The following is a 25,658-nucleotide window of genomic DNA, read 5'->3' as shown; positions in this document are numbered from 1 at the left end:
ATGCCTGGCAACTAAAATTCAATGCAAAGAAATGCAGAGTAATGCATTTGGGGATTAATAATAGGAAGGAACCGTATATGCTGGGAGGAGAGAAGCTGATATGCACGGACGGGGAGAGGGACCTTGGGGTGATAGTGTCCGAAGATCTAAAGGCGAAAAAACAGTGTGACAAGGCAGTGGCTGCTGCCAGAATGATTCTTGGCTGTATAAAGAGAGGAGTAGTCAGTAGAAGGAAGAAGGTGTTGATGCCCCTGTACAGGTCATTGGTGAGGTCCCACTTGGAGTATTGTGTTCAGTTTTGGAGACCGTATCTGGCGAAAGACGTAAGAAGACTTGAGGCGGTCCAGAGGAGGGCGACGAAAATGATAGGAGGCTTGCGCCAGAAGACGTATGAGGAGAGACTGGAAGCCCTGAATATGTATACCCTAGAGGAAAGGAGAGACAGGGGAGATATGATTCAGACGTTCAAATACTTAATGGGTATTAACGTAGAACAAAATCTTTTCCAGAGAAAGGAAAATGGTAAAACCAGAGGACATAATTTGAGGTTGAGGGGTGGTAGATTCAGGGGCAATGTTAGGAAATTCTACTTTACGGAGAGGGTAGTGGATGCCTGGAATGCGCTCCAGTGAGAGGTGGTGGAGAGTAAAACTGTGACTGAGTTCAAAGAAGCGTGGGATGAACACAGAAGATTTAGAATCAGAAAATAATATTAAATATTGAACTAAGGCCAGTTACTGGGCAGACTTGCACGGTCTGTGTCTGTGTAGGGCCGTTTGGTAGAGGATGGGCAGGGGAGGGCTTCAATGGCTGGGAGGGTGTAGATGGGCTGGAGTAAGTCTTAACAGAGATTTCGGCAGGTGGAACCCAAGCATAGTACCGGGTAAAGCTTTGGATTCTTGCCCAGAAATAGCTAAGAAGAAAAAAAAAAAAAAAAAAAAAATAATTTAAATTGAATCAGGATGGGCAGACTGGATGGACCATTCGGGTCTTTATCTGCCGTCATCTACTATGTTACTATGTTACTATGTTACTGATCCCATCCACACAAGCCTCAGTTATGATTTTATATTGAATGTATTTTATTAAAGTATAAAAAGAAACAATATTCTGTACAATTGTCATTTTATAAATACAAATAATTCAGAGCAAGGATCAACAAAACCCCTGTCTCCCCTCCCCTTCACATATATCCCCTCTACTATCAAAAAAACTGAACAAGCCAAATTATTACAGAATGCTACACAGAAATATCATGCTAACCGAATACTGCAGTCACACATGACAGGAATAGTTTTAGGGGAGTGCAACTAGGGCAACTGCCCCCTGCTCAGAGAGCGCCCTAAGCCAGCTGGAAGCTAAAGAAACACTTCTTGGGTTTTGCAGTCCCCAGTTATGTCTAACACCAGCTCTAGCAGGATATATATTTCAAATCTGATATATTCTAATCACAAAATAGAAATAAAATTATTTTTTTCTACCTTTTGTCGTCTCTGGTTTCTGCTTTCAATCTTCTTTTCACTCTCTTCCTTCCAGCGTCTGCCCTCTCTGTCTCTTCAATCCAGCATCTGCCCCTTCCATCCACTGTCTGTCCTCTCCTCCTTCCATATGGTATCTGTCTTCTTTCTATGCCCCTCTCCCCTTTCCATCCAGCTTGTGCCCCCTCTCTCCTTTTTACATGATTCATTCCAGCTTCATTGCTTTCTTCATTTTTATCTCTCCTACACCAGATCTATCATTGTTGTCCCTCTCTGCTTATTTTTCTGCTGACCCCTTCCTATCATCAATCTCTCTACTTTCTCATGCCTGTGTCTCCCCTTCCCCTCCTCTAATCTCTTTGCCAGCTGTTTCTTTCCTTTTTTCATTCTCCCTTCCCTCCTCCTCCTGTCCAGCAGTAACTCTCTTCCCTTCCTCCCCTCCCAGCAGCATCTCTCCTTCTCCCTCTCCAGTAGCAGCTGTCCCTTTTTTCCCTTAGCAGCTTCCCAGACTCATTTCCCTCCTCCCCTCCCAGCAGCATCTCTCCTTCTCCTTCCCTCCAGGTCCAGTAGCAGCTGTCCCTTTTTTTCCCTTGCCCAGCAGCTTCCCAGATTCATTTCCCTCCTCCCCTCCCAGCAGAATCACTCCTTCTCCCTCTCCAGTAGCAGCTGTCCCTTTTTTCCTTGCCCAGCAGCTTCCCAGATTCATTTCCCTCCTCCCCTCCCAGCAGCATCTCTCCTTCTCCCTCTCCAGTAGCAGCTGTCCCTTTTTTCCCCTGCCCAGCAGCTTCCCAGATTCATTTCCCTCCTCCCCTCCCAGCAGCATCTCTCCTTCTCCCTCTCCAGTAGCAGCTGTCCCTTTTTTCCCCTGCCCAGCAGCTTCCCAGATTCATTTCCCTCCTCCCCTCCCAGCAGCATCTCTCCTTCTCCCTCTCCAGTAGCAGCTGTCCCTTTTTTTCCTTGCTCAGCAGCTTCCCAGATTCATTTCCCTCCTCCCCTCCCAGCAGCATCTCTCCTTCTCCCTCTCCAGTAGCAGCTGTCCCTTTTTTTCCCTTGCCCAGCAGCTTCCCAGATTCATTTCCCTCCTCCCCTCCCAGCAGCATCTCTCCTTCTCCCTCTCCAGTAGCAGCTGTCCCTTTTTTTCCTTGCTCAGCAGCTTCCCAGATTCATTTCCCTCCTCCCCTCCCAGCAGCATCTCTCCTTCTCCCTCTCCAGTAGCAGCTGTCCCTTTTTTCCCCTGCCCAGCAGCTTCCCAGATTCATTTCCCTCCTCCCCTCCCAGCAGCATCTCTCCTTCTCCCTCTCCAGTAGCAGCTGTCCCTTTTTTCCCCTGCCCAGCAGCTTCCCAGATTCATTTCCCTCCTCCCCTCCCAGCAGCATCACGCCTTCTCCCTCTCCAGTAGCAGCTGTCCCTTTTTTCCCCTGCCCAGCAGCTTCCCAGACTCTGATAGTGGTTTTCTCCCCTCCCAGCAGCTCTTCTTACTTCCCAGCGCAACGATTCATGAAGGCAGCCTCGGGTCCTTTGTTGGGTCGCGCCGCCTCTGAGGAAAGAGGAAGTTGCATCATCAGAGGCAGCCGCGACTCAGCAAAAGCCCTGAGGCTGCCTTCGTGAATCGCTGCGCTGGGAAGTAAAGGAGAGCTTCAGAGAGGGGAGAAAGCCACTGTCGGAGGCTCCCCAAGATCTCTCCGGCCCAGCGCAGACTTCAGATGTTGATCTTGCCGGCCTTGTGCGGACCGGCATGAAGTTGAAGTAAGTCAATCTTGCCGGCCCTGTGCAGACCGGCAAAAATTTCCTGCGGACCGGCGGTTGAAGAACTGTGACTTAAACTCCCCATTTCCCCGGGTACATTATTAGATAGATTGTGAGCCTGCTGGGACAGACAGGAAAACATATTTGAGTACCTAAATAAATTCATGTAAACCGTTCTGAGCACCCCTGGGAGAACAGTATAGAAAATTGAATCAATAGTGTGAAAAGTTTCGGCCTCTGATAACCAGAGCTGGTATTGTGATGTCATAATGCCTCATTCCACTAATAAGAGCCAACCTCATCAGTGATGATGGCTTCATTGCTCTTTACTTGGCTCACTTTTACAACATTTTGATTTCTAGAGTACGACTACTACTACTTATCACTTATGTAAGTGGTTAAAGCTACAGCCTCAGCACCCTGAGGTTGTGGGTTCAAACCCACGCTGTTCCTCGTGACCCAGGGCAAGTCACTTAATCCCCCCATTGCCCCAGATACATTAGATCAGGGGTAGGCAATTCTGGTCCTCAGGAGCCACAGGCAGGTCAGGTTTTCAGAATATCCACAATAAATATGCATGAGATAGATTTGCATCTCAAGGAGGCAGTGCATGCAAATCCGTTTCATACATATTCATTGTGGATATCCTGATAACCTGCCCTGCCTATGCCTCTCAAGGACCAGATTTGCCTACCCCTGAAATAGATTATGAGTCCACTAGGACAAATAGGGAAATGCTTAAAGTACTTGTATGTAAACCACTTTGCGTGTGGTTGTAAAATTACAAAAAGGTGGTATACAAATCCTTTTCCTTTCCCCCCTTAATATATCAAGTGGGCAAAATTGAAATTAATGCATGTACAGAATTTGAAGAGTATTTCAGCTGACTGAGGGCCACAGTGGAGGACTAGGGAGGTGGGAGACGTTTTTTTCCTGATCAGTTCATGAAAGGGGACAACCCAGCTGGAGTGAGTAGTCTTGTAAGGAACGCATCTTGCATGAGTAGAGAAATACCTGTTTAATAGAAAGTTCATGATACGCGCTCACTGTTGCTACCTGTAAGGTCTTTGGCTTAAGCTTCCTGTGAGGCTGCATTCACTGGATTTCACATGAGTTAACTCTTTTAGACCACATAGGGGAAAATTCTTTAAGGGACACCAAAAGGCAAACTCTATAACAGTATCCATGGCACCAGCTTCCTCTTAGAATACTAGTGTAAGTTGACATTGACACACCAACATTTAGGCATGCCCACTTACTCCATGTCTACGGCAGGTATAAATGCGCCTAAACCTAGCACGCTAGGATATAAATGACAGTGTTGTACTGAAGCAATGCTTGGACTGGAGGAATGGGCTGGCCGGCATGGAGCAGCTGATACAACCCTAAACATTTTACTGGGCAGACTGGGTAGAGATCTCGCGGAGACCATGAAACAACTATGCCCAACTAATTTGCCCCTAGACCCGTGTCCATCCAACCTCCTATTATCAGTTCCAGATGCCTTCACCGAGTCAATCCTTCCTCTCATCAATGCCTCCCTAGCGACTGGGAATGTACCACTCTGCTGGAAATCCGCCCTCATCAAACCCATCTTCAAGAAACCTACCCTCAACCCCATGGACCCAAGTAACTACAGACTGATCTCCAATCTGCCTTTTGCCTCAAAACTATTAGAGAAGTTCCAGAGCATGCACAGAAACCATCCTTTTGGACATCATAGATGAATGCTGGTCCATCTTGGACAAGGGAAATGATGCCCTACTGATCCTGCTTGACCTCAGCACAGCTTTTGATACTGTCGACCATCAAATCCTGCTCATAAGACTTACTAACCTAGGAATCACAGGGTCAGTCCAATGATTGCAGACTATGTACAAGATGCAGGCAAAATTTATTGTACCAAAGTTAAAATGCAGTAATATAAAACCTTTTTACCAACCAAGGCACCCGACACGGTCCGTGTTTCGGACAAACCTTTGTCAGGGGTCCATGGTAAATAAGGTTTAAAGTATACCACAAAAAATGAAGGTAACAACAAAATGCCTGTGTGTTTAGTTCGCCGAGAATCGCTGCCAAAAGTAAAGCGATTTTTGGCGAACTAAACACACAGGCATTTTGTTGTTACCTTCATTTTTTGTGGTATACTTTAAACCTTATATACCATGGACCCTTGATGAAGGTTTGTCCAAAACACGGACCGTGTCAGGTCCCTTGGTTGGTAAAAAGGTTTTATATTACTGCATTTTAACTTTGGTACAATAAATTTTGCCTGCATCTTGTACATAGTCTGCAGTTTTTGTTTGTTTTTCCTGGTTTGGTGTTTTCACTGCAGATTTGGTTAGATCTCTTTTTTGTTTTTTGTTTTTTGTTGCTCAGTCCAATGATTCTCATCCCCTCTGTCACAGAGAACACAATCTGTTCTGTTTGGTTCAGACTCCTCTAAGCCTAAACCAATAAAATGTGGGGTCCCCCAAGGAGTCTTACTATCCTCACTCCTTTTCAACCTATACATTAAGCCTGTCATAGACATTGCCAACAAACACAGCATCACAATCCATTCATATGCTGATGATATCCAACTGCTCCTTCCTTTGGGTACGGATCGGGCCACCCAACTCACCAAGCTACACAACTGTCTCATAAACATGAAAGACTGGATGACTTGCAACAAACTTCAATTCAACACTGCCAAAACAGATTTCCTCTGGGTCAGGAAATGGAGCTCAAGCATCATGCACCCATCTTTATCCTGAGAATCAACCACTCTAAAGCCAAAGACCAGGTCCGCAGCCTTGGTGTGATACTGGATGGCCATCTTTCTCTCACTGACTACATCTCCCAAGTCGTCTCCACCTCATTCTATTACTTGCACTAGTTAAGAAGGATCCATCCTTACCTCACGGAACCAGACTTTGCCCATCTCCTCTACACCTATGTGCTGTCACATATGGATTACTGCAACACGCTCTTCAGTGGTCTCACTGCAAAAAACCATCTGAACCATCTGCAGAATGCGGCGATCTCCCTCCTAAAAAATCTCAGTTTCCATGATCCTGTCTCACTTGTACTACACGCAGTGCACTAGCTACCTATCAACAAGCGCTGTGCCTTCATGGGCCTCGTATTAGCCCATAAAAACCTCCACCACAAAATTAAAGGCCCAAAATTAAAGACTAACAATTTATCATCAATGAACAATATATAGATTCCATAGGCAAAGGATCTAGGTACAAGGTGAGGATAACGTTATCATAAAGTTCCCTGTTGGAACATTATCAACCTCTCTGAGAGGAGTAAGATAGGAGGAGCTCCATTGCCTATGAGGAACTGCTAATAGAAAAGAGAAAGATCTAGTAACGTTTTTTGGATATTTAACTTTAAATCCCCATTAAGGTCAGCTGCTTATGAGAAAGGCTGATTGCTAAAGGAACTTAATTTGCATATTTCCTAGCTCCAGCCCCTCCAGAAAATGGGCTGAATTAATTTATGTTCTGTTCTGCCTGCTGGGAATGCTGTCCTTTGTTATAACAAGCTGGAGAAATAAAGTTAAACCATGTATAAAGTAGACAAGGAAGTATTTAGATTTAGATCCAAAGTATTTAGATCAATGCTGTCTTGTTAAAATGTTTATTTTATTTTTATTTTTCCTCTAACTCTACTTTTCACTTCTCTATTACCCTCCAGGTACTTTAGTTAGATTGTGAGCCTTCGGGACAGTAAGGGAATTTTTCAAGTACCTTTCTTATTTCTAATCTTAATGTATATTTTCTGTAAACCGCTTAGAACCTAACGGATGTAGCGGTATATAAGAAATAAATTACATTACATTACTTGTAACTGTTTGGCGGTACTGTGCCAGTATGAAAGATTAGCTCATTTTTCTGTTCCTAACCCTAAGGCCCCGATTCTATAAAGGGCGCCTAAGTCATGCCTAAAGTTAGGTGTGCTTTAGGCATCCAATCTAAGTAATTAATGAGACAATTAATGTTCTTAACAAGCGATAATTGGTACGACCTTTTCAATCAAGGTTCCAGCGCCTTGATCCTACAGTTAGACTTCAGCAGTGCCTTCGATCTCGTGGACCACGAAACTATGCTTAGGTGCCTCGACGAAATGGGAATATCAGGAAGAGTGTGGGCCTGGTTCCAAGGTTTCCTAACCAAACGATCTTATCAAGTGGTCCATGATGGAAATTACTCTGAACCCTGGAAAAGCCCCTCGGGAGTCCCACAAGGATCCCCCCTATCTCCCACCTTGTTCAATATATACATCTCTTCTCTAGGCCACCTTTTACAAAAGCTTAACCTAACTTATTATATATATGCAGACGACATCTCCATATTAATACCAATAACAAATGTGACCTCAACCAACTCAAAACATATCTCCTCCATCATGCTCGAAATAGAAAAATGGACTTTAAACTTCAAACTGAAATTAAACTCAGAAAAGACAAAGATTTTCCTTGCTAGCCCAAACGAGAAAATCTCCGCAACTACAATATATGTAAACGGCCATGATCACCCAATACTAAAAACCATAAAAATACTGGGAGTCACCCTGGATACCCACCTGTCCCTGACCGAGCACATAAACTCGGTGACTAAAAAATGCTTCTTCATCCTTTGGAAACTGAAAACCATAAAAAAATACTTCGACCTGCTATCCTTCAGAATATTGGAACAATCACTGATTTTATCCACCCTGGACTACAGTAGCATTGTCTACTTGGGAATATCTAAAAAAAATGTGAGAAAACTGAGAATAGTTCAAAATACGGCCATCCGTCTAATATTCGGACTAAAGAAGAGTGATCATGTTAGTCCATTCTACAAACTCCTTCATTGGTTACCAATTGAAGCACGAATTCTATTCAAATTCTCCTGCCTCTGCTATAAACTAATCTGGGGACTGGTCCCCAGCTACCTACTACCTCACTTCGAATTCCACTCCTCTATTAGGCCTACCAGAAACCGTAACCTCTTTACCTACCCAAATATCATAGGCTGTAGATATCGCACCTTCTTTGATAGAACATTCAAATTCCAAGCAGGTAGACTGCAAACTTGGACAGGCTACTTCACTTATGCCGCCAGAGAATCATATAGTATCTTTAGGAAAGAACTAAAAACCACATTGTTTAAGAAATTTATAACCTAACCAGACTTCTCCCCTAAAATCGGAGCCTCCTCCCATCCCAAGGAGTCCGTCTACCCTCTTCTGCCAAAATTTCTATCTTTAATTGTTACCAGTTTTTCCCACTGGTGCCCGTCCTTCGTTCAAATGTACCAACTTAACAACTTACTTCTCATCAACATCTTATGTTATCTTTTTCACCTTCGCAGCCTTGCACCTTTGTAACTCAAAGCGCAATCTCCTTTCTCTTCTCCTACTTATGCTCTGAATATCGTCGACTGTATAATGCTACTCATTGTGAAACCATGTAATACACAGCCCTGTAACTCTCCTGTTACTATCACAAGATGTTCAATGCTATACTCTGTAATTCGCTGTCTGTACAGTTTCTCTTCATTGTAAACCGCCTAGAAGTCGCAAGATTGTTGGCGGTATATAAGAATAAAGTTATTATTATTATTATTACTTAGGCATCCAAAGGACGTAGACACCACTTTGTAGACGCAGCCATAATTTCATGGACACCCATGTTTAAAACTCATGCCTAACTCAATAGGTGTGGGTATGGAATGGGCGTGGTTTGGGCAATGACTCAATTTGGGCGTCCTTTGATTCATTTACGTAACACTGAGCGACCTAGGGCGTCCATATCAAGCCTATTTTGTAGATGAATGAAAACCAGATCTATGGTGAGCTTAGCTTGGGCTTCAAATAGATCTGAGTTCTATGGATGGAACTTAGGCACTCTTGGGACATTCTTCTGGAACTTAGGCACAGTTTGGATGCCCTTAATGCAATCTGCTAAATAGCTCTCCGGGTTTTTATTTTTGCTTTATTAAGCTCAAAATACACCACATAAACGGGGCGCATCAAAACAGATATATTGCATACAAAACCTATTTTTGTGGACAAACAGCAATGTTATTTGCTATTTAGAGGAAAAGATCCATTAACTGAAGCACCGCACACGAAAAACATAGCCTTAGTTTTCTTGCTTAAAAGTTACCCTTTTTTCTGACTAAACAGTGCTCCAATCAGCTCATTCTTGAAAACAAAGAAAGCACAATATAAAAATATATAGATTGCATACATAATTTCATTTGCAAAAGCTTAAAAACATATAAAACCCATATACAGACCTTAGCATGGCTTATTTATTTTAAAAATTTATATACTGTTTAAACCTAAACGGTTTACATATCGTTACATACATAATTCAATAAAACAAATAAAATCAAACAAGCATTAACATATAATCATCAGAAAATCACGTGAAGTGCTCATCAAAAGAACCACAAAGATCAGTTCCTAGAAAAATGAATAACTGCATTTTTAATAGTTTTCTGAAATTACCCTTGTCATGACATTTTTGTAATTGACCAACAAATGAGTTCATTGCAAATGGAGGTTTGCAGCTGCACAATGGTGACCTCATTGTGAGATCATCAAGGTACACCTGCAAGGTAGAATGCCACAATTAAAATATGTGCTGGGGAGCTGGTTGGGATTTGAACTTATGACCTCTGGAAGAGGAGCCACAGGGCTTTTACTTATTGATCTATAACAGGTTCTATGTAGGTGTCGCTGACTGACCTGTGATATGATAGCTTAACAGATCTCTGAGGAGAGAAGAGAAGAGGGGAAGGTTAGATGAGGGAGAAGAAGCAGAACAAAACTGAGAGGAGGAGTTAGGGACCAGATCCTCATGTCGGGCTGTTTATTGGTCACCTTTGTCTTCTGTGTCTGTCATCATTAGATTGTAAGTTCTTTTGAGTAGGGACCGTCTCTTGTGTGTTTAATGTACAGGCAGTTCCCGAGTTACAGACATCCGAGCTAAGTTCGACTCGTACTTAAGAACGCAGTCGTGGCTTCATTTGATTTCACTAAGCAGTATTTCCAATGGCATAGACTCCTACACTTCTGCATCAGATTCAGGAATAATGCAGGGCCACATTAAGAACAGTGTGTGATTGTGCATGCTGTACCTTAGAGGGAACAGTTGGCCATTTTGTCAACTAGGAGTAGAGGTAAGCACTGAGAAACTTAAAATCTACAAGTTCTGAGTTACATACAAATCTGACTTAAGAACAGCTTTAAAAACATAACTCGTTCTTAACGCAGGGGCTGCTGGTAGAGTGCTGTGTGCATCTGGTAGAGCATTCCAAATAATAAACAGTAGCAGTAGGAGTGATCCATCCCCGAAGTCACATGAAATACATATAAAGAGCATTGCCCTAAGACATATAGGGGCTCATTTGCTTTGAAAATGAGCCCCATGGTCAAATTTAACAGTATTTGATATATTGCAACATCAGACCTAGTCCCACATGGATGGCATATGATTGGTCAAGTCAACTCATTTGCTTAAAGGCCTGCATTGGCCACCTCAGAAATGCCAAGTTACCTAGTTCCAGGCTGGAGACTTTTTTGTCCAGTCCTGCTTTTGCACTTCCATCCCAAAGCACTGTGAGATTTGTAGTGCCTCATCCTGCCCAATTAAATTACTGCGGCAAGTCCTTCAATTTTATAGGATTGTTCTGGGAGGTGCGATGTTGATTGTTGAGTTTATCAAAATCTCAGGGGGTTGCTAGGGATCTTGAAGTAAATTGAGGGGGGGAATGCAAAGCAAATTTGTCTAGGGCACCTCATCTTCTTGCATTGGCTTCAGTCCCTTTAGTAGACCCAGGAGAGATTAGAAATAGGGCAAGAGAAACAGTTTAAAAATGTCTTTTTTGAGTTATCATTTCTGTGCATCTTCTCATTCTTAAAGGCAGCGCTAAACTCCTCTTTTAACATTTTCACTGAAACAGCTGTAATTCTTTCTTGCAAAGAACTCTTAAAGGTGCTTTCCATCCCAACGGTCTTTATTTTATTTCTCAAGCCGTCTCTGAAGGACAATATTTTCTCTGCTAAGAACTGAAGTCAATTCTTTGTATAATTTAAGGGATTGAGCAGTCACAGCCAAATCATATTGAACAGTTTTCTGAGCCTCTTCTAAGGTCTCAGAGGTCTTAGACATTTCTTTTTTCTTTTAATTTTATTTGTGTCTGGAGTCCACACACAGAAATATAACACAAAAAAGATCCTTCTGATGTGCACGATAGAGATAAAACAAATTTGGAACACATGAAGAACCAGTTAAGAAAATGCCAGTATAACAGAAATCAAGATAATATGGAACACTCCTTTCTCGTTTTCCTTTTTTTTTGTTCCATAACACAAAATAAACATTAACTCATGAGCATTCCCAGAGACATTGTTTTATTTTTAAATGCCAGATTGTAAAATCACAATCCCATTTTGTCTTCTAAACTCTAAATAGCCATTAGGTTTTTCATCTTAATCTATATACATAGCTTTCCATTGTTGGGGTGCTGCTGTTGCCAGAGCCAGTTTAAACATTAGGCACACTAGGCACTCGCCTAGAGTGTCAATTTCCTGGGAGAGACAAAGAGCAGCTGCAGTCAAAGTAAATCCTGAGAGTCACACAAATTAAAAAAAAAAAACCATTAGTGTATGGTGTCACCTACAGAGGGAGTGCCAGTTTTAAAATAACCTAATCACTCTGCTAAATGGCTTTGAAAATTACCCTCATTAGGGAGTCATTTTTTAAACTTTTATAACACTGTTTTACACAAATTTATATTCACACAATCCAGTGTTCTAGGCAGGTACAGTAAAACATATACGGGTTACAGTAAAACATATAGAGGAAGCAATCAGAGACAAGAAATCTTCATTTAAGGAATGGAAAAGGTTAAAAATGGATGAAAACTGGAGCAAGCGCAAACAACATCAACGCAGGTGCCATAGGGCAGTAAAAGGGACCAAAAGAGGCCACGAGGAAAAACTAGCCAAGGAGGCAAAAAACTTCAAGCCGTTCTTTCGATATATCAAGGGGAAACGACCGGCGAAGGAAGCGGTGGGACCGTTGGATGACCGTGAAATAAAGGGAGCGTTAAAGGAGGACAAAGCAATCGCCGAACACATTTTTTGCGTCTATATTTACCGAAGAAGATATACACAGCATACCGGAACCCATCAGGCTATATGCTGGAAGTGAAAACGGGAAACTAACAGGGTTAACTGTCAGTCTAGAAGAGGTATGCAGGCAGATTGATAGGCTTAAGAGCAATAAATCTCCGGGACCGGATGGCATCCATCCGAGGGTCATCAAGGAACTGAAAGGGACTATAGCTGAACTGCTTCAACTAATAGCCAATCTGTCAATCAAAACGGGAAAGATTCCGGAGGACTGGATGTTGGCGAATGTTACGCCGAGCTTCAAAAAAGGTTCGAGGGGAGACCCGGGAAACTACAGACCTCTGGCCTCAGTACTGGGAAAGATGGTAGAGGCGCTGATAAAGGACAGTATAATTAATCACCTTGACGGGACATAGGCTGATGAGGACCAGTCAGCACGATTTTAGCAAAGGCAGATTGTGTTTGACGAACTTGCTGCACTTCTTTGAGGGAGTAAACAGGCAGATAGACAAGGGCAACCCGGTCGACATTGTATATCTAGATTTTTAGAAGGTGTTTGACAAGGTTCCGCATGAATGACTACTTCGGAAAATTGCGAGCCATGGAATCGAGGATGAAATACTCATGTGGATTAAAAACTGGCTGGAGCATAGGAAACAGAGAGTGGGGGTAAATGGACAATACTTGGACTGGAGGAGTGACACCAGTGGGGTGCCGCAAGACTCGGTGCTTGGACCCGTGCTCTTCAACATCTTTATAAACGATCTGGACATTGGTAAGACAAGTGAGATGATTAAATTTGCGGACGATACTAAGTTATTCAGTGTAGTGAAGACATAGGTGGATTGCGATGATCTGCAACGTGGCATAATCAGGCTCAAGGAATGGGAAACAACATGGCAGATGAAGTTCAACGTGGATAAATGTAAAGTGATGCATGTGGGTAACAAAAATCTCATGCACGAATACAGGATGTCTGAGGCGGTACTTGGAGAGACCTCCCAGGAAAGAGACTTGGGAGTTCTGATCGACAAGTTGATGAGGCCATCCATGTGTGGCGGCGGTGAAAAGGACGAACAGAATGCTAGGAATGATAAAGAAGGGGATACCAAACAGATCGGAGAAGGTTATCATGCTGCTGTACCGGGCTATGGTGCGCCCTCATCTGGAGTATTGCATCCAGCACTGTTAGCCATACATGAAGGACACGGTACTACTCGAAAGGGTCCAGAGAAGAGCGACTAACATGGCTAAAGGGTTGGAGGAGCTGCCGTACAGTGAAATATTAGAGAAACTGGGCCTCTTCTCCCTCAAACAGAGGAGATTGAGAGGGGACATGATCAAAACATTCAAGGTACTGAAGGGAATAGACTTGGTAGATAAGGACAGGTTGTTCACCCTCTCCAAGGTAGGAAGCACGAGAAGACACTCTCTAAAATTGAAATGGGATAGATTCCGTACGAACATAAAGAAGTTCTTCTTCACCCAGAGAGTGGTAGAAAACTGGTACGCTCTTCCGGAGTCTGTCATAGGGGAAAACACCCTCCAGGTATTCAAGACAAAGTTAGACAAGTTCCTGCTGAACCGGAACGTACGCAGGAAGGGCTAGTCTCAGTTAGGCTGCTGTGTGTGCAGACTGCTGGGCACGATGGACCACTGGTCTGACCCAGCTGCGGCAATTCTTATGTTCTTATTAGTTTTTAAAATATATTCTTGAAAGGTTGCAGAATCAGTATTACTTTGTAATGTTTGCTACTTAATCTGAAGAAGCAGGTCAAGGCGGTTTACAAAATTATCAGTATGTGTAAGCTTGAAATCTCTTGGTGGCCCTCAGAGCTTTGTCGTATTCACACTGCAGCCCTTTATATGAAAAGGGTTGGAGACCAGTAGACCACTGCTGTATATTATTTTTGCTCCACACACTGGAACGTTCTATATGTTATATGATAATTATGTTTGTATTTTGTAAACCGCTTAGGTTAAAGCAGATTAGAAATCTTTTAAATAAATAAATATTACAGTTTTAGAAACATGAGAAAGATTTATACGTACATCTTCCTGGTATGCTGGAGCTCTGAGATGGCCTTTTCTGCTTCTTCATTCCTGTAAACATGTGAAAGAACACGTGTTTATTAACAAACCACATCACTGAATGTGCTGAAGTATCTCTATCTCTCACGAAGCCAAACTAGTCCTTGGGCTTATCCCTTGGAAAGTCCATATTTGAGGAGGTCTGAGAAAAAGACTGATGGCTTAGATATTCTCTTCCCCTTCCCCACCTCCACCACCACCATCACCACTGTTACCACCACATTATAATGCAGGTGTAGGTGCCAAACCCTCCCAAAAGTGTCTCATCTGTGCTGCCAGAGCAGCACTCAAGTCACTGGCACAAGTGCTCTTACATGTGCTCTTAATTCAGTCGCTGAACTGAGCATGCATGAGAGAACTGGCACAGGCAGCCGAAGCCCACCTGCTGATTGAAGTGCCGCTCAGTGGTATGGGGTTGATATCCATCCTTCTCCTTTTTTCCCGTTCTTACATTCTGCTCAGACAGCAGCGGCGAGATTCGTACCGGAGATGCCTTTAGCTGGCAGAGCTTCGCATCTCCACCAGCCATTAAAGAATAGAGGGACCAAGCAGAAAGCGAGAGGGCCCAGGCCCCTGAGGCTCTCTATGACGACGTCACTGCACTGCACTGCACAGTTGGAGGTGCTGACATAGGAGATGATGAAGTGCTGGAGGCTATGCCCAGGAAAGTATTTATTTGAACGGATTTATAATGAGAAATCTTTAATCTAATAAAGTCACAGAATACAAAAAAATGATCAAAGAAAAGCGCCACAAGCACTACTCTCAACTTATCAACACCCCATCCCTAAACACTAATAAACTCTTCAAAATAGTTAACTCCTTATTTGACACCGTCCCACATACAAGCTCCCCCACAGATCTACCACCCTCCCCAACAAAACTAGCTGACTACTTCGCCAACAAAATTCTCAACTTGAAAACAACACTCACAATAACTAGCACTTACCCAAATATTCATCCACCCTCTCCAGAAAATGATGGCGCACCAGCAGACATGACCTGGTCTCAATTCAAAAACCCAGACTGGAGCCTATTCCTCAAGCTATACTCAAAATATTCCAAATCCAACTGCCTACTAGACAACTGCCCTCCAACCATCATGAAAACTGCCCCCCTCCCCTTCAAAGCAGAACTCTTCAACTGGATCACCCTGTGCATGTCAACCGGCCACTTCCCACTGGAACTTGGACACATCCTCGTATCTCCAATAATTAAAAACCCTAAAGAATCCCCCTCTGTAACCTCCAACTACAGACCCATCGCCAATATTCCTCTCTTCCTAAAAATCATGGAAGGACTTGTCAATAACCATCTCACGTCTTACCTAGAGAAATTTAACATCCTCCATGACTCCCAGTCTGGATTCCGCACCAATTACAGTACGGAAACTGTGCTAGCCTCACTAACCAATCACCTCCTCCAACTATTCTCACTGGGAAACAGCGCACTGCTACTCCAGTTCGACCTCAGCAGTGCCTTCGACCTAGTAGACCATGACATTCTGATTAGCTGCCTCGACTCCATAGGCATCTCCGGACAAGTACTAACCTGGCTCACAGGCTTCCTAAAAAACCGAACCTACCAAGTCCACAATGACGGAACCTTCTCCCATACATGGAGCAACCCCTGTGGAGTCCCCCAAGGCTCCCCCCTATCCCCGTCACTATTCAACATTTACATGGCATCTCTGGGTCACATGTTATCGAACCGTAACCTGAAATCCTACATTTACGCAGATGACATTACAATCATCATACCCATCACCTCACTGTCATATGAGACAGAACAATACATCTCTACGGTCCTCACCATGGTAGAAAATTGGACCACTTGCTTCAAACTGAAACTAAACCCAAAAAAAACCAAGTTCTTCCTTGCAAGTCCCAACCACAAACTAACGTCCACCACCCTGCAACTCAATGGTTTAACGTATCCAATCAACGCTACCATAAAAATCCTCGGAGTCATATTGGACCGATGCCTCACTCTAGAAGATCACACTAACACCCAGGTCAAAAAATGCTTTTCCACCCTTTGGAAACTCCGCTCCATCAAACATTACTTTGATTTCCCCACCTTCAGTTTACTGGTCCAATCCTTAATTCTAAACTCCCTGGATTACTGCAATATCATATACCTGGGCTCCTACAAGAAAACCACTAAACGACTACGACTTATCCAGAACACCGCCGTCCGCCTCATCTACGGGCTCAAAAAATCAGACCACATCAGCCCTTTCTACAGGAAACTTCACTGGCTACCGTTCGAAGCAAGGATCATCTTCAAATTCGCTTGCCTCTGCTTCAAAACCCTAACTGGCTCAGCCCCGATATATCTGTCACGCCACTTCACCTTCCCAGGTTCTAACCGTACACGTAATGCACACCTGTTTGCCTACCCCTCCCCAAAAGGATGCATCCACAAAAGATTCTTCGACAGGACCCTCTCCTTCCAGGCTGGCAAATGGAATGACTGCCTGTCCACTCTCATCTCTCTTGCCCCTACTTATCAATCGTTCAGGAAATCGCTCAAAACATACCTCTTTGACAAATTCCTCTAACCCCCGCTCCTCCCCTACCGAACTAATTATCCCTTGCCTATCTCCCCTTCCCTTCCCCTCCCCCCATGCAACAGTTACTAAATCTTTTTTGTAATTATCACTGGTTTTTTACCATATAATTGCTAACTAACTCTCTACACCTACATTGTATAAATCGCCCTGAACTGTCTTCTTGATATGCTGTAACCTCGATGTTAACTTCGCTGTAACCTTGATGTAACTTCACTGTTAATGTACAGTCTCTTATCCTGTAAACCGCTCTGAACTGTTTTGTGGTATTGCGGTATACAAAAATAAAGTTATTATTATTATTATTATTATTTACTGCTTCCAGTTAATTCACTGACATGTTTCGCATAAATGCTTTCTCAAGGAAGTCCTATGAGTCCTAGAGTGGTCTATGAGGATAGCGACTTGTCTAAGAGGGACTTCACCTTGAGAAAGCATTTATGCAAAACATGTCACTACTAGACATAGTTCGACAACACCTCAGCAAAGGAAACAAGCTACTCCTCATCCAACTCGATCTTTCAGCTGCATTCGACCTAGTAGACCATACCACACTACTCCAAATACTAGACGCAATAGGAATCTCAGGTAATGTTCACAACTGGTTCTAAGGCTTCCTAAAAACTCGAACATACAGAGTCAAGTCAAAAGACCAACTGTCTGACCCCTAGTCAAACCCATGTGGAGTCCCTCAAGGATCACCGCTGTCGCCCATACTATTCAACCTCTTCATAGCATCCCTTGGCACTACCCTAGACGCCCTAAACACAGTATCTTTCAGCTACGCGGATGACATAACTATCCTCCTACCCTTTGACATTCAAAACCCCTCAGCCACAGAACGCCTGAAAATAACAATGGAAACGGTAGAAAAATGGATGTCAAACTTTAAGCTGAAACTAAACTCGGATAAAACCAAATTCCTACTACTAGAGAAGGAAAAAAACCCATCCCTCACAGAACTAGAATTAAACACAATCAAATACCCAATGCAAAGCACACTTAAGATTCTGGGAATACAACTAGACAGAAATTGCACAATGCAGACTCAAATCCACAAAACCATCCAAAAAGCATTCTTTACAATGCGAAACCTAAGAAAAATAAGAAAATTCTTCAATAAAGATCAATTCAAGATTTTAGTACAATCCCTTGTACTAAGTATTGTAGACTACTGCAACAGCCTCTACCTATCATGCCCAAACTATATGATAAAACAACTACAGACTGTTCAAAACACGGCCCTCAGACTCATCTACTCCCTCGGAAAATACGAACACATCACCAACGCATACCTAGACTCACACTGGCTTCCGATAAAAGCAAGATCCCAGTTCAAATTCTACTGTCTACTATATAAAGTAACCCATGGAACAGCACCCAGCTACCTAAACAACCGACTATTCCGTAACCTCACACCCAGAACAAGGAGAACCCAGAGCCTATTCAACTACCCCCCACTCAATGGCACCCGACGCAAGAAAACATATGACAGACTTCTGGCGACACAGGCAGCGAAGATTGACACTACCATCTCCAATCTACTGATTAAAATAACAGACATTAAAGTATTCCGAAAAGAAATCAAAACTCATCTTTTCAAAAAAACACTTCCCATCATCTCATCCTCACCATAGCACAAGAAAATACGCATAATAGCACAAGAAAATACTCATATGAACACCACCACCACTACCACAGCAACACCTTCAACATTGTATAACTCTCTACAGCATCACGATTGAACTATTACTCATCACAGTAACCTTGTATATACTTTCTCTTTACTTTCAATTTCTCCTGGAAATGTCCAGACTAACAATTGTAACTAGCCACTTTGTACTCTAATGCTCCTGGAATTGTCCAGACCTCTAATCTGTAATCCGCTTAGAACCGCAAGGCACAAGCGGAATATAAATCACTAATGTAATGTAATGTTGGTGAATTAACTGTCCCCGACCTAGATCACAGAGAAAAGCTAAGTAACAGCTAAGACTACTATAATTATAGATTGAATGTACTGAATAGCATTTATATTGATAACTAAAAAACATAAATAAAATATATCTATAAAAATTTATTTAATAATATCAAATCTAAAACTTGGATCCTATGACGATACAACACATAAAACTTGTGTAATGAAACTATTGAACACAAAGCGGTGTTTCTGAGGATCGTGAAACTTTGAATGGGTGTTATATCATTAGAGAAAATAAGAAAGATTATCCCTAAATCTTGAGACCACTAGTATGATATGCATAGAGGTTAAAATGCAGGCTAATAATAATAATAACTTTATTCTTGTATACCGCCATACCCAGTGAGTTCTAGGCGGTTCACATTAATTAAACATGGTTACATGCAGTTAAGTATTAATTGAACAGATTTACATTAATTAAACATGCATAGTTACATGCGGTTCACATTAATTAAACATAGTTACATGCAGTTATGTATTAATTGAACGGATTTGCATAGAGTTAAGTGTTAAATTGAACAGGGATGCAGATGCTAGAAGCCATAAAAGAAAAGAAGGACTCTTTCAAAAAATGGAAATACATAAAGACAACCGAAGCCTGGAACAAACATAAAGATGATCAGAAGAAATGTCACAAGGCGGTGAGGGATGCAAAACAGGAATATGAGGAAAAAATAGCCCAGGAGGCCAAAAACTTCAAGCCCTTCTTTAGATACGTGAAAGGGAAAAAACCTGCAAAAGAGGCAGTGGGACCCTTGGACGACCAGGGAAGAAAAGGGTACATCAAGGAAGATAAACAAATCGCTGACAAACTAAATTCCTTCTTTGCGTCCGTCTTTACGAAGGAGGACACCTCAACAATACCTGAAGCGGAGAAAGTGTTTGCAGGAGAAATAGAAGACAGCCTCACCACAGTTGAAGTGGACTTAGACCAGATATACTATCAGATCGACAAACTTAAAAGTGACAAATCCCCTGGACCGGATGGAATTCACCCGAGAGTCTTAAAGGAATTGAAGGTTGAAATCGGAGAGTTATTGCAAAAACTTGCAAACCTGACAATCAGAACTGGACAGATACCGGACGACTGGAGGATAGCGAACGTCACCCCAATTTTCATAAAAGGATCGAGAGGGGAACCGGGCAACTATAGACCTGTGAGTCTTACGTCTGTCCCCGGCAAGATGGTTGAAGCACTGATCAAGGATAGCATGGTCCGGCACTTGGACGCACACAAATTGATGAAACCCAGTCAACATGGATTCAGGAAAGGGAAATCATGTTTGACGAATTTACTCCAATTTTTTGAGACCGTGAACGAGCAAATTGATAGTGGGAAGCCGGTGGACATAATATACTTGGACTTCCAAAAAGCGTTCGACAAAGTTCCACACGAAAGACATCTCAGGAAACTACAAAGCCATGGCATAGAGGGGGATATACAAAGATGGATAGGCAAATGGCTGGAAAACCGAAAGCAGAGAGTGGGCATAAATGGGAAGTTCTCCGACTGGGAGAAAGTGACTAGTGGTGTACCCCAGGGCTCGGTACTTGGGCCGATCCTTTTTAATATTTATATCAATGACCTGGAGGAAGGAACATCCAGTGAGATCATCAAGTTTGCAGACGATACAAAACTATGCCGGGCGATCAGATCGCAGGATGATAGAGAGAAACTCCAGAGCGACTTGTGTCGGTTAGAAACATGGGCGGAGAAATGGCAGATGAAGTTCAATGTGGAGAAATGCAAGGTAATGAATCTAGGCAATAAGAATAAGGAATACGAGTATACAATGTCAGGTGCAACTCTGGGGAAGAGTGAACAAGAAAAGGACCTGGGTGTACTGATAGATAGGTCCCTGAAGCCGTCGGCACAATGTGCGGCAGCGGCAAAGAAGGCAAATAGAATGTTGGGCATGATAAAGAAAGGAATCTCGAGTAGATCGGAGAAAGTTATAATGCCGCTTTATAGGGCAATGGTCAGACCACACTTGGAATACTGCGTCCAACATTGGTCTCCCTACCTAAAGAAGGATATAAAACTGCTGGAGAGGGTGCAGAGACGAGCAACAAAACTGGTGAAGGGTATGGAGAAACTGGAATACGAGGACAGACTTATAACACTAGGATTGTTCTCCCTTGAGAAAAGGAGACTGCGTGGGGATATGATCGAGACCTTCAAAATACTGAAAGGAATCGACAAAATAGAGCAGAGAAGATTATTTACATTGTCCAATTTGACACGGACTAGAGGACATGTAATGAAGCTAAGGGGGGACAGGTTCAGGACTAATGTCAGGAGGTTCTGCTTCACTCAGAGAGTGGTTGACGCCTGGAATGCCCTCCCAGATGAGATTATTGCGGAATCGACCGTCCTAGGCTTCAAGAGCAAACTAGATGCATATCTCCTTAAGAGAGGCATATAAGGATATGGTGGACTATAAATTACGACAGGTGTACACCTGGCAGGGCCTCCGCGTGTGCGGATCGCCGGACTTGATGGACCGAAGGTCTGATCCGGAGATGGCAGTTCTTATGTTCTTATGTATACAGTGTTCCCCTGCAAATTCACAGTTCACGAATCGCGGACCGTCATTCGTGGTCTGCTCCGACCACCTCTTCCTATAGTAAAGTCGGGCTACACCAATCAGGAGCTGCGTGTCAAAGCAGCTCCTGATTGGTGTAGCCCGACTTTATTACAGGAAGAGGCAGTCAGAGCAGACCTCGAGTGATTTCCTTCACCCGCCGGCGCTCCAGCTGTCCTCTCCTGCCTCTCCAGCTACCCTCTCCTGTCTCCCCTGCCTATAAACGCATTTGTGGTTTTTCAAAATTCGCAGAGGGTCCTGGAACAGAACTCCTGCGAATTTCGGGGGAGTACTGTAGTCTGTTCCACATACAATTCTGGATGGAATACATAAAACCATACATAAAGATTAATAAAAACAAAAGTGACCAGCAATCATTCACAAAATTGCCTATAAATGTACTTCACATCACCTTACATCAAGGTTTCAGTCATATCAAAAGATTTTTGATATAAAAGAATTTTTAAACTGTTCTCTCTAAGCTACAGGTGTCAAACTCAAAGCCCGCGGGCCAAATCTGGCCCGCCTGGTCGTTTTATGCGGCCTGTAGTCTGATGCCCTCAGTTTTACCTTGTGGTTGGCTCCCTCCTCCTCACAGCCATAGTGGGCATGGAGCCGCATGCAGCAGCTCCTCGCGTGTCCCACACCTCATCCAGAAGCATTCCCTCTGACGCTGCGATGTCAGAGAGAAGGCTTCCAGTTCAGGTGCAGGATGCATGAGGAGCCGCTGCATGCGGCTCCATGCCCACTACGGCTGTGAGGAGGAGGGAGCCGGCCACAAGATAACACTGGGGGACACTGGACCGCGGGCGCATAAAATGGCCAGATTGCAGCCGGCCAGAAGGTTAGACACCCGCCGAAGGGAGGCATAGCATGGAGGGAGGGAGACAATAAAGGTAGGGGGAATAGAAACATAGAAATAGACGGCAGATAAGGGCCACGGCCCATCTAGTCTGCCCACCCCAATGACCCTCCCCTACCTTTCTCTGTGAATAGATTCCACGTGTCTATCCCATTTGGCCTTAAAATCAAGCACGCTGCTGGCCTCAATAACCTGAAGTGGAAGTCTATTCCAGCGATCAACCACCCTTTCAGTGAAAAAGAATCTCCTGGTGTCCCCGTGCAGTTTCCCGCCCTTGATTTTCCACGGATGCCCCCTTGTTGCCGCGGGACCCTTGAAAAAGAAGATATCTTCTTCCACCTCGATGCGGCCCGAGAGATACTTGAATGTCTCGATCATGTCACCCCTCTCTCTGCGTTCCTCGAGTGAGTACAGCTGCAACTTATCCAGTCGTTCCTCGTATGGGAGATACTTGAGTCCCGAGGCCATTCTCTGGACCGACTCCAGTCTCAGCGCATCCTTACGGTAATGCAGCCTCCAGAATTGCACACAGTATTCCAGGTGGGGCGTCACCATGGATCTATACAATGGCATAATGACTTCAGGCTTACGGCTGACGAAACTCCTGCGTTTGCAACCTATGATTTGCCTTGCCTTGGATGAAGCTTGCTCCACTTGATTGGCAGTCTTCATGTTCTCACATCACCTTACATCAAGATTTCAGTCATATCAAAAGATTTTTGTTTTCAAGTTAGTGTTTGAATTGGGTCAATTTTGAGCATTTTAATCTGCCGTCTATCTTTTTCTCTGGGGGTTGTACTGCAGGGTGTTTTTAAAAATATATTAGTACTTTTAGGGCTCCTTTTACGAAGCGGCTTTATCGCACGCACCTTTTTAGCGCCCGCTAACCCCCGCGCTAGCCGAAAAACTACCGCCTGCTCAAGAGGAGGCAATAGCGGCTAGTGCGGCTGGCAAATTAGCGCGCACTATTACACGTGTTAAACTGCTAACGCGGCTTCGTAAAAGGAGCCCTTAGTTTTTGGTCTCGTATTTGCATAGGGGTTATCTGTGTTCTGGTAGGAATGAATGTTGATTAGCATACAGTGTGTTTTGTGTAGTTTAATTTTGTGGTTAACCATAACTATTATGTGTTAATAAGATTATATTTTGTGTGTGTATGTATGAAAAATGAATGGAAAAATGGTGTCATAATTAGTATTATTATGGGGGCGGGGTCTGTGGTGGAGATTGGGCGGAGTCTGGCCCGCGACTTAGCTTGTGTTTTGGATTTCGGCCCCTTAATGTGATTGAGTTTGACACCCCTGCTCTAAGCAGATTGGGAGTCCTCCAACTGCATTGCTACCAGTAGGGGGCGCTGCTTAAATATTGTGTTTTCAATTGAGATTTATTAACTGCCTTTATGAAGAGATCCACCCAAGGCGGTGTACAGCAGCTATAATTCAACATAAAACTTATAATTTTGATAAGAGCATAACAGTGGTAAAAGACCAAATATAAACATAAATACAATGAATAAGGTAGAGCCAAAATCAGTAAACTGAAACTGAATAATGGGACTACCATGAAACAATTTCAAAAATCTACTTGTAACAGCACTAAAATTCAAATAAGAGAGAGATAATACATACTAAAAGGGAGACCTAATTCTTACGAAGCATCCAATGAGCACAAATCAGAAGATTCAAATAACAAAGCTATGGCGCTAAAGCTTTTCTATAATACAACTTATCCTGTAGCCGAGGGGTCAGATGCAGATATTAGATGAGGACAGGATGGGTGGTACAGAGTGCTTTGGGATAAACAGATGGGACCTTGAGAATCAAAAGACAGAGATCTAAATTTAGCTCTGTAAGGTACTGGTAGCCAGTGTAGTTTGTGCAGGAAGGGCACGATGTGGTCATACCAGACGTCTGGATTTCCCCGGACATGTTCTTCTTTTGAGGGCATCTGTGCATGCATGGATGCCACCCAATGATGTCATGAGCACATGCATATGCGCGGATGTTATGCTTAATATTATATATATTATGATATGCTATGTTTTATATTATGTTATTATTTATTATACATTACATTAGTGATTTCTACTCTGCCGTTACCTTGCGGTTCAAGGCGAATTACAAAAAGGATCTATCTGGCCATTTCCAGAGGAATTATAGAATAGTTAGGGAGTAGTCAACTTGGTTCATAGAGATGAGGAGGTTCTTGTGGCGTTAGTTGTTTTAGAGAGAAGGGAGGCGTTACGTTGGTTTCGATTGTTGGGTATCAGGGATTTTTTAAATAGTATGGTTTTTATTTATTTTCTAAATGTTCTGTAGTCAGGGGTCGTTATCAGCAAAGTAGAGAGTTGGCGGTCTAATCTCGCTGCTTGTGTGGCCAGGAGGCCATTATACAGTTTTTTCCGTTTGACTTCTCTGATTGGGGGGTATGTGAATGGAGCGTGGGTTCTCCTTTGTCTGGTTGAGGTGGTTCGGATTAGACGGTTGTTTAGGTATATTGGGCTGTTGCCGTTCATGGATTTAAATAGGAGACAGTAGAACTTGAATTGTATTCTTGCTTGAATTGGTAGCCAGTGTGAGTGGAGGTACGCCTTGGTGATGTGGTCATGTTTCCTCAGAGAGTAGATGAGTCTCAGGGCTGTGTTCTGGATTGTCTGCAGTTGTTTGATTATGGTCGTGAGGCAGGGGAGATAGAAAATGTTACAAAAATCTAGGAGACCCAGCATTAGGGCCTGGACTAGGATCCGGAATTGAGTTTTGTCGAAGAATTTTAGCACTTGTTTTAGGTTTCTCAGGATAGCGAAGGATTTCTGTATTATTTTATTGATTTGTGGTTGCATGGTTCAGCATGTTTTAGAGTGGATTGCATGGGGAATGTGTTAGAATTGATTTATGATCTCATCTAGGAGAGTTGGGTTTCCAGCGAGGTTGGTCCTGGCATTTGTGATTTTATTTTTGAAGTGTTCTGCTAGTGTGGTGGCTGAAGGGGGAGGGGTGTTATCAGTGGCCAGATAATGTTTGGTGTCTGTGAGTTCTTTCAGTATTTAGAATAGTTTTATAGTGTCTTTGGTTTCTCTGCCTATTAGGTTGGTGTAGTATGTCTTTCTTTTGTCTTTTAATTGTAGCTTGTATTGTAGGATGAGTATTTTCCATGCTGCGACCCCCCCCCCCCCCCAAATTCTCCCGCAATGTTCCCCAGCAGGAAGGATGCCTAGTTAGGG

General features: G+C 43.2%; 1 protein-coding gene across 1 annotated transcript in view; it reads right to left on the bottom strand.

The window, feature by feature from the left end:
* LOC117359225 overlaps window positions 1-25,658 on the bottom strand; it is a 313,075-nt gene that overhangs the window by 260,456 nt on the left and 26,961 nt on the right. The window contains exon 5 of the mRNA XM_033941598.1: window positions 14,400-14,450. Coding sequence (XP_033797489.1) covers window positions 14,400-14,450 — 51 coding nt within the window. The remainder of the gene's footprint in view (window positions 1-14,399; window positions 14,451-25,658) is intronic.

Source organism: Geotrypetes seraphini, chromosome 4, assembly GCF_902459505.1.
Source record: "Geotrypetes seraphini chromosome 4, aGeoSer1.1, whole genome shotgun sequence".
Classification (NCBI taxonomy): Eukaryota; Metazoa; Chordata; class Amphibia; order Gymnophiona; family Dermophiidae; genus Geotrypetes; species Geotrypetes seraphini.
The sequence above is the reverse complement of the archived record's forward strand: the minus strand, read 5'-3'. Positions and strand labels throughout refer to the sequence as shown.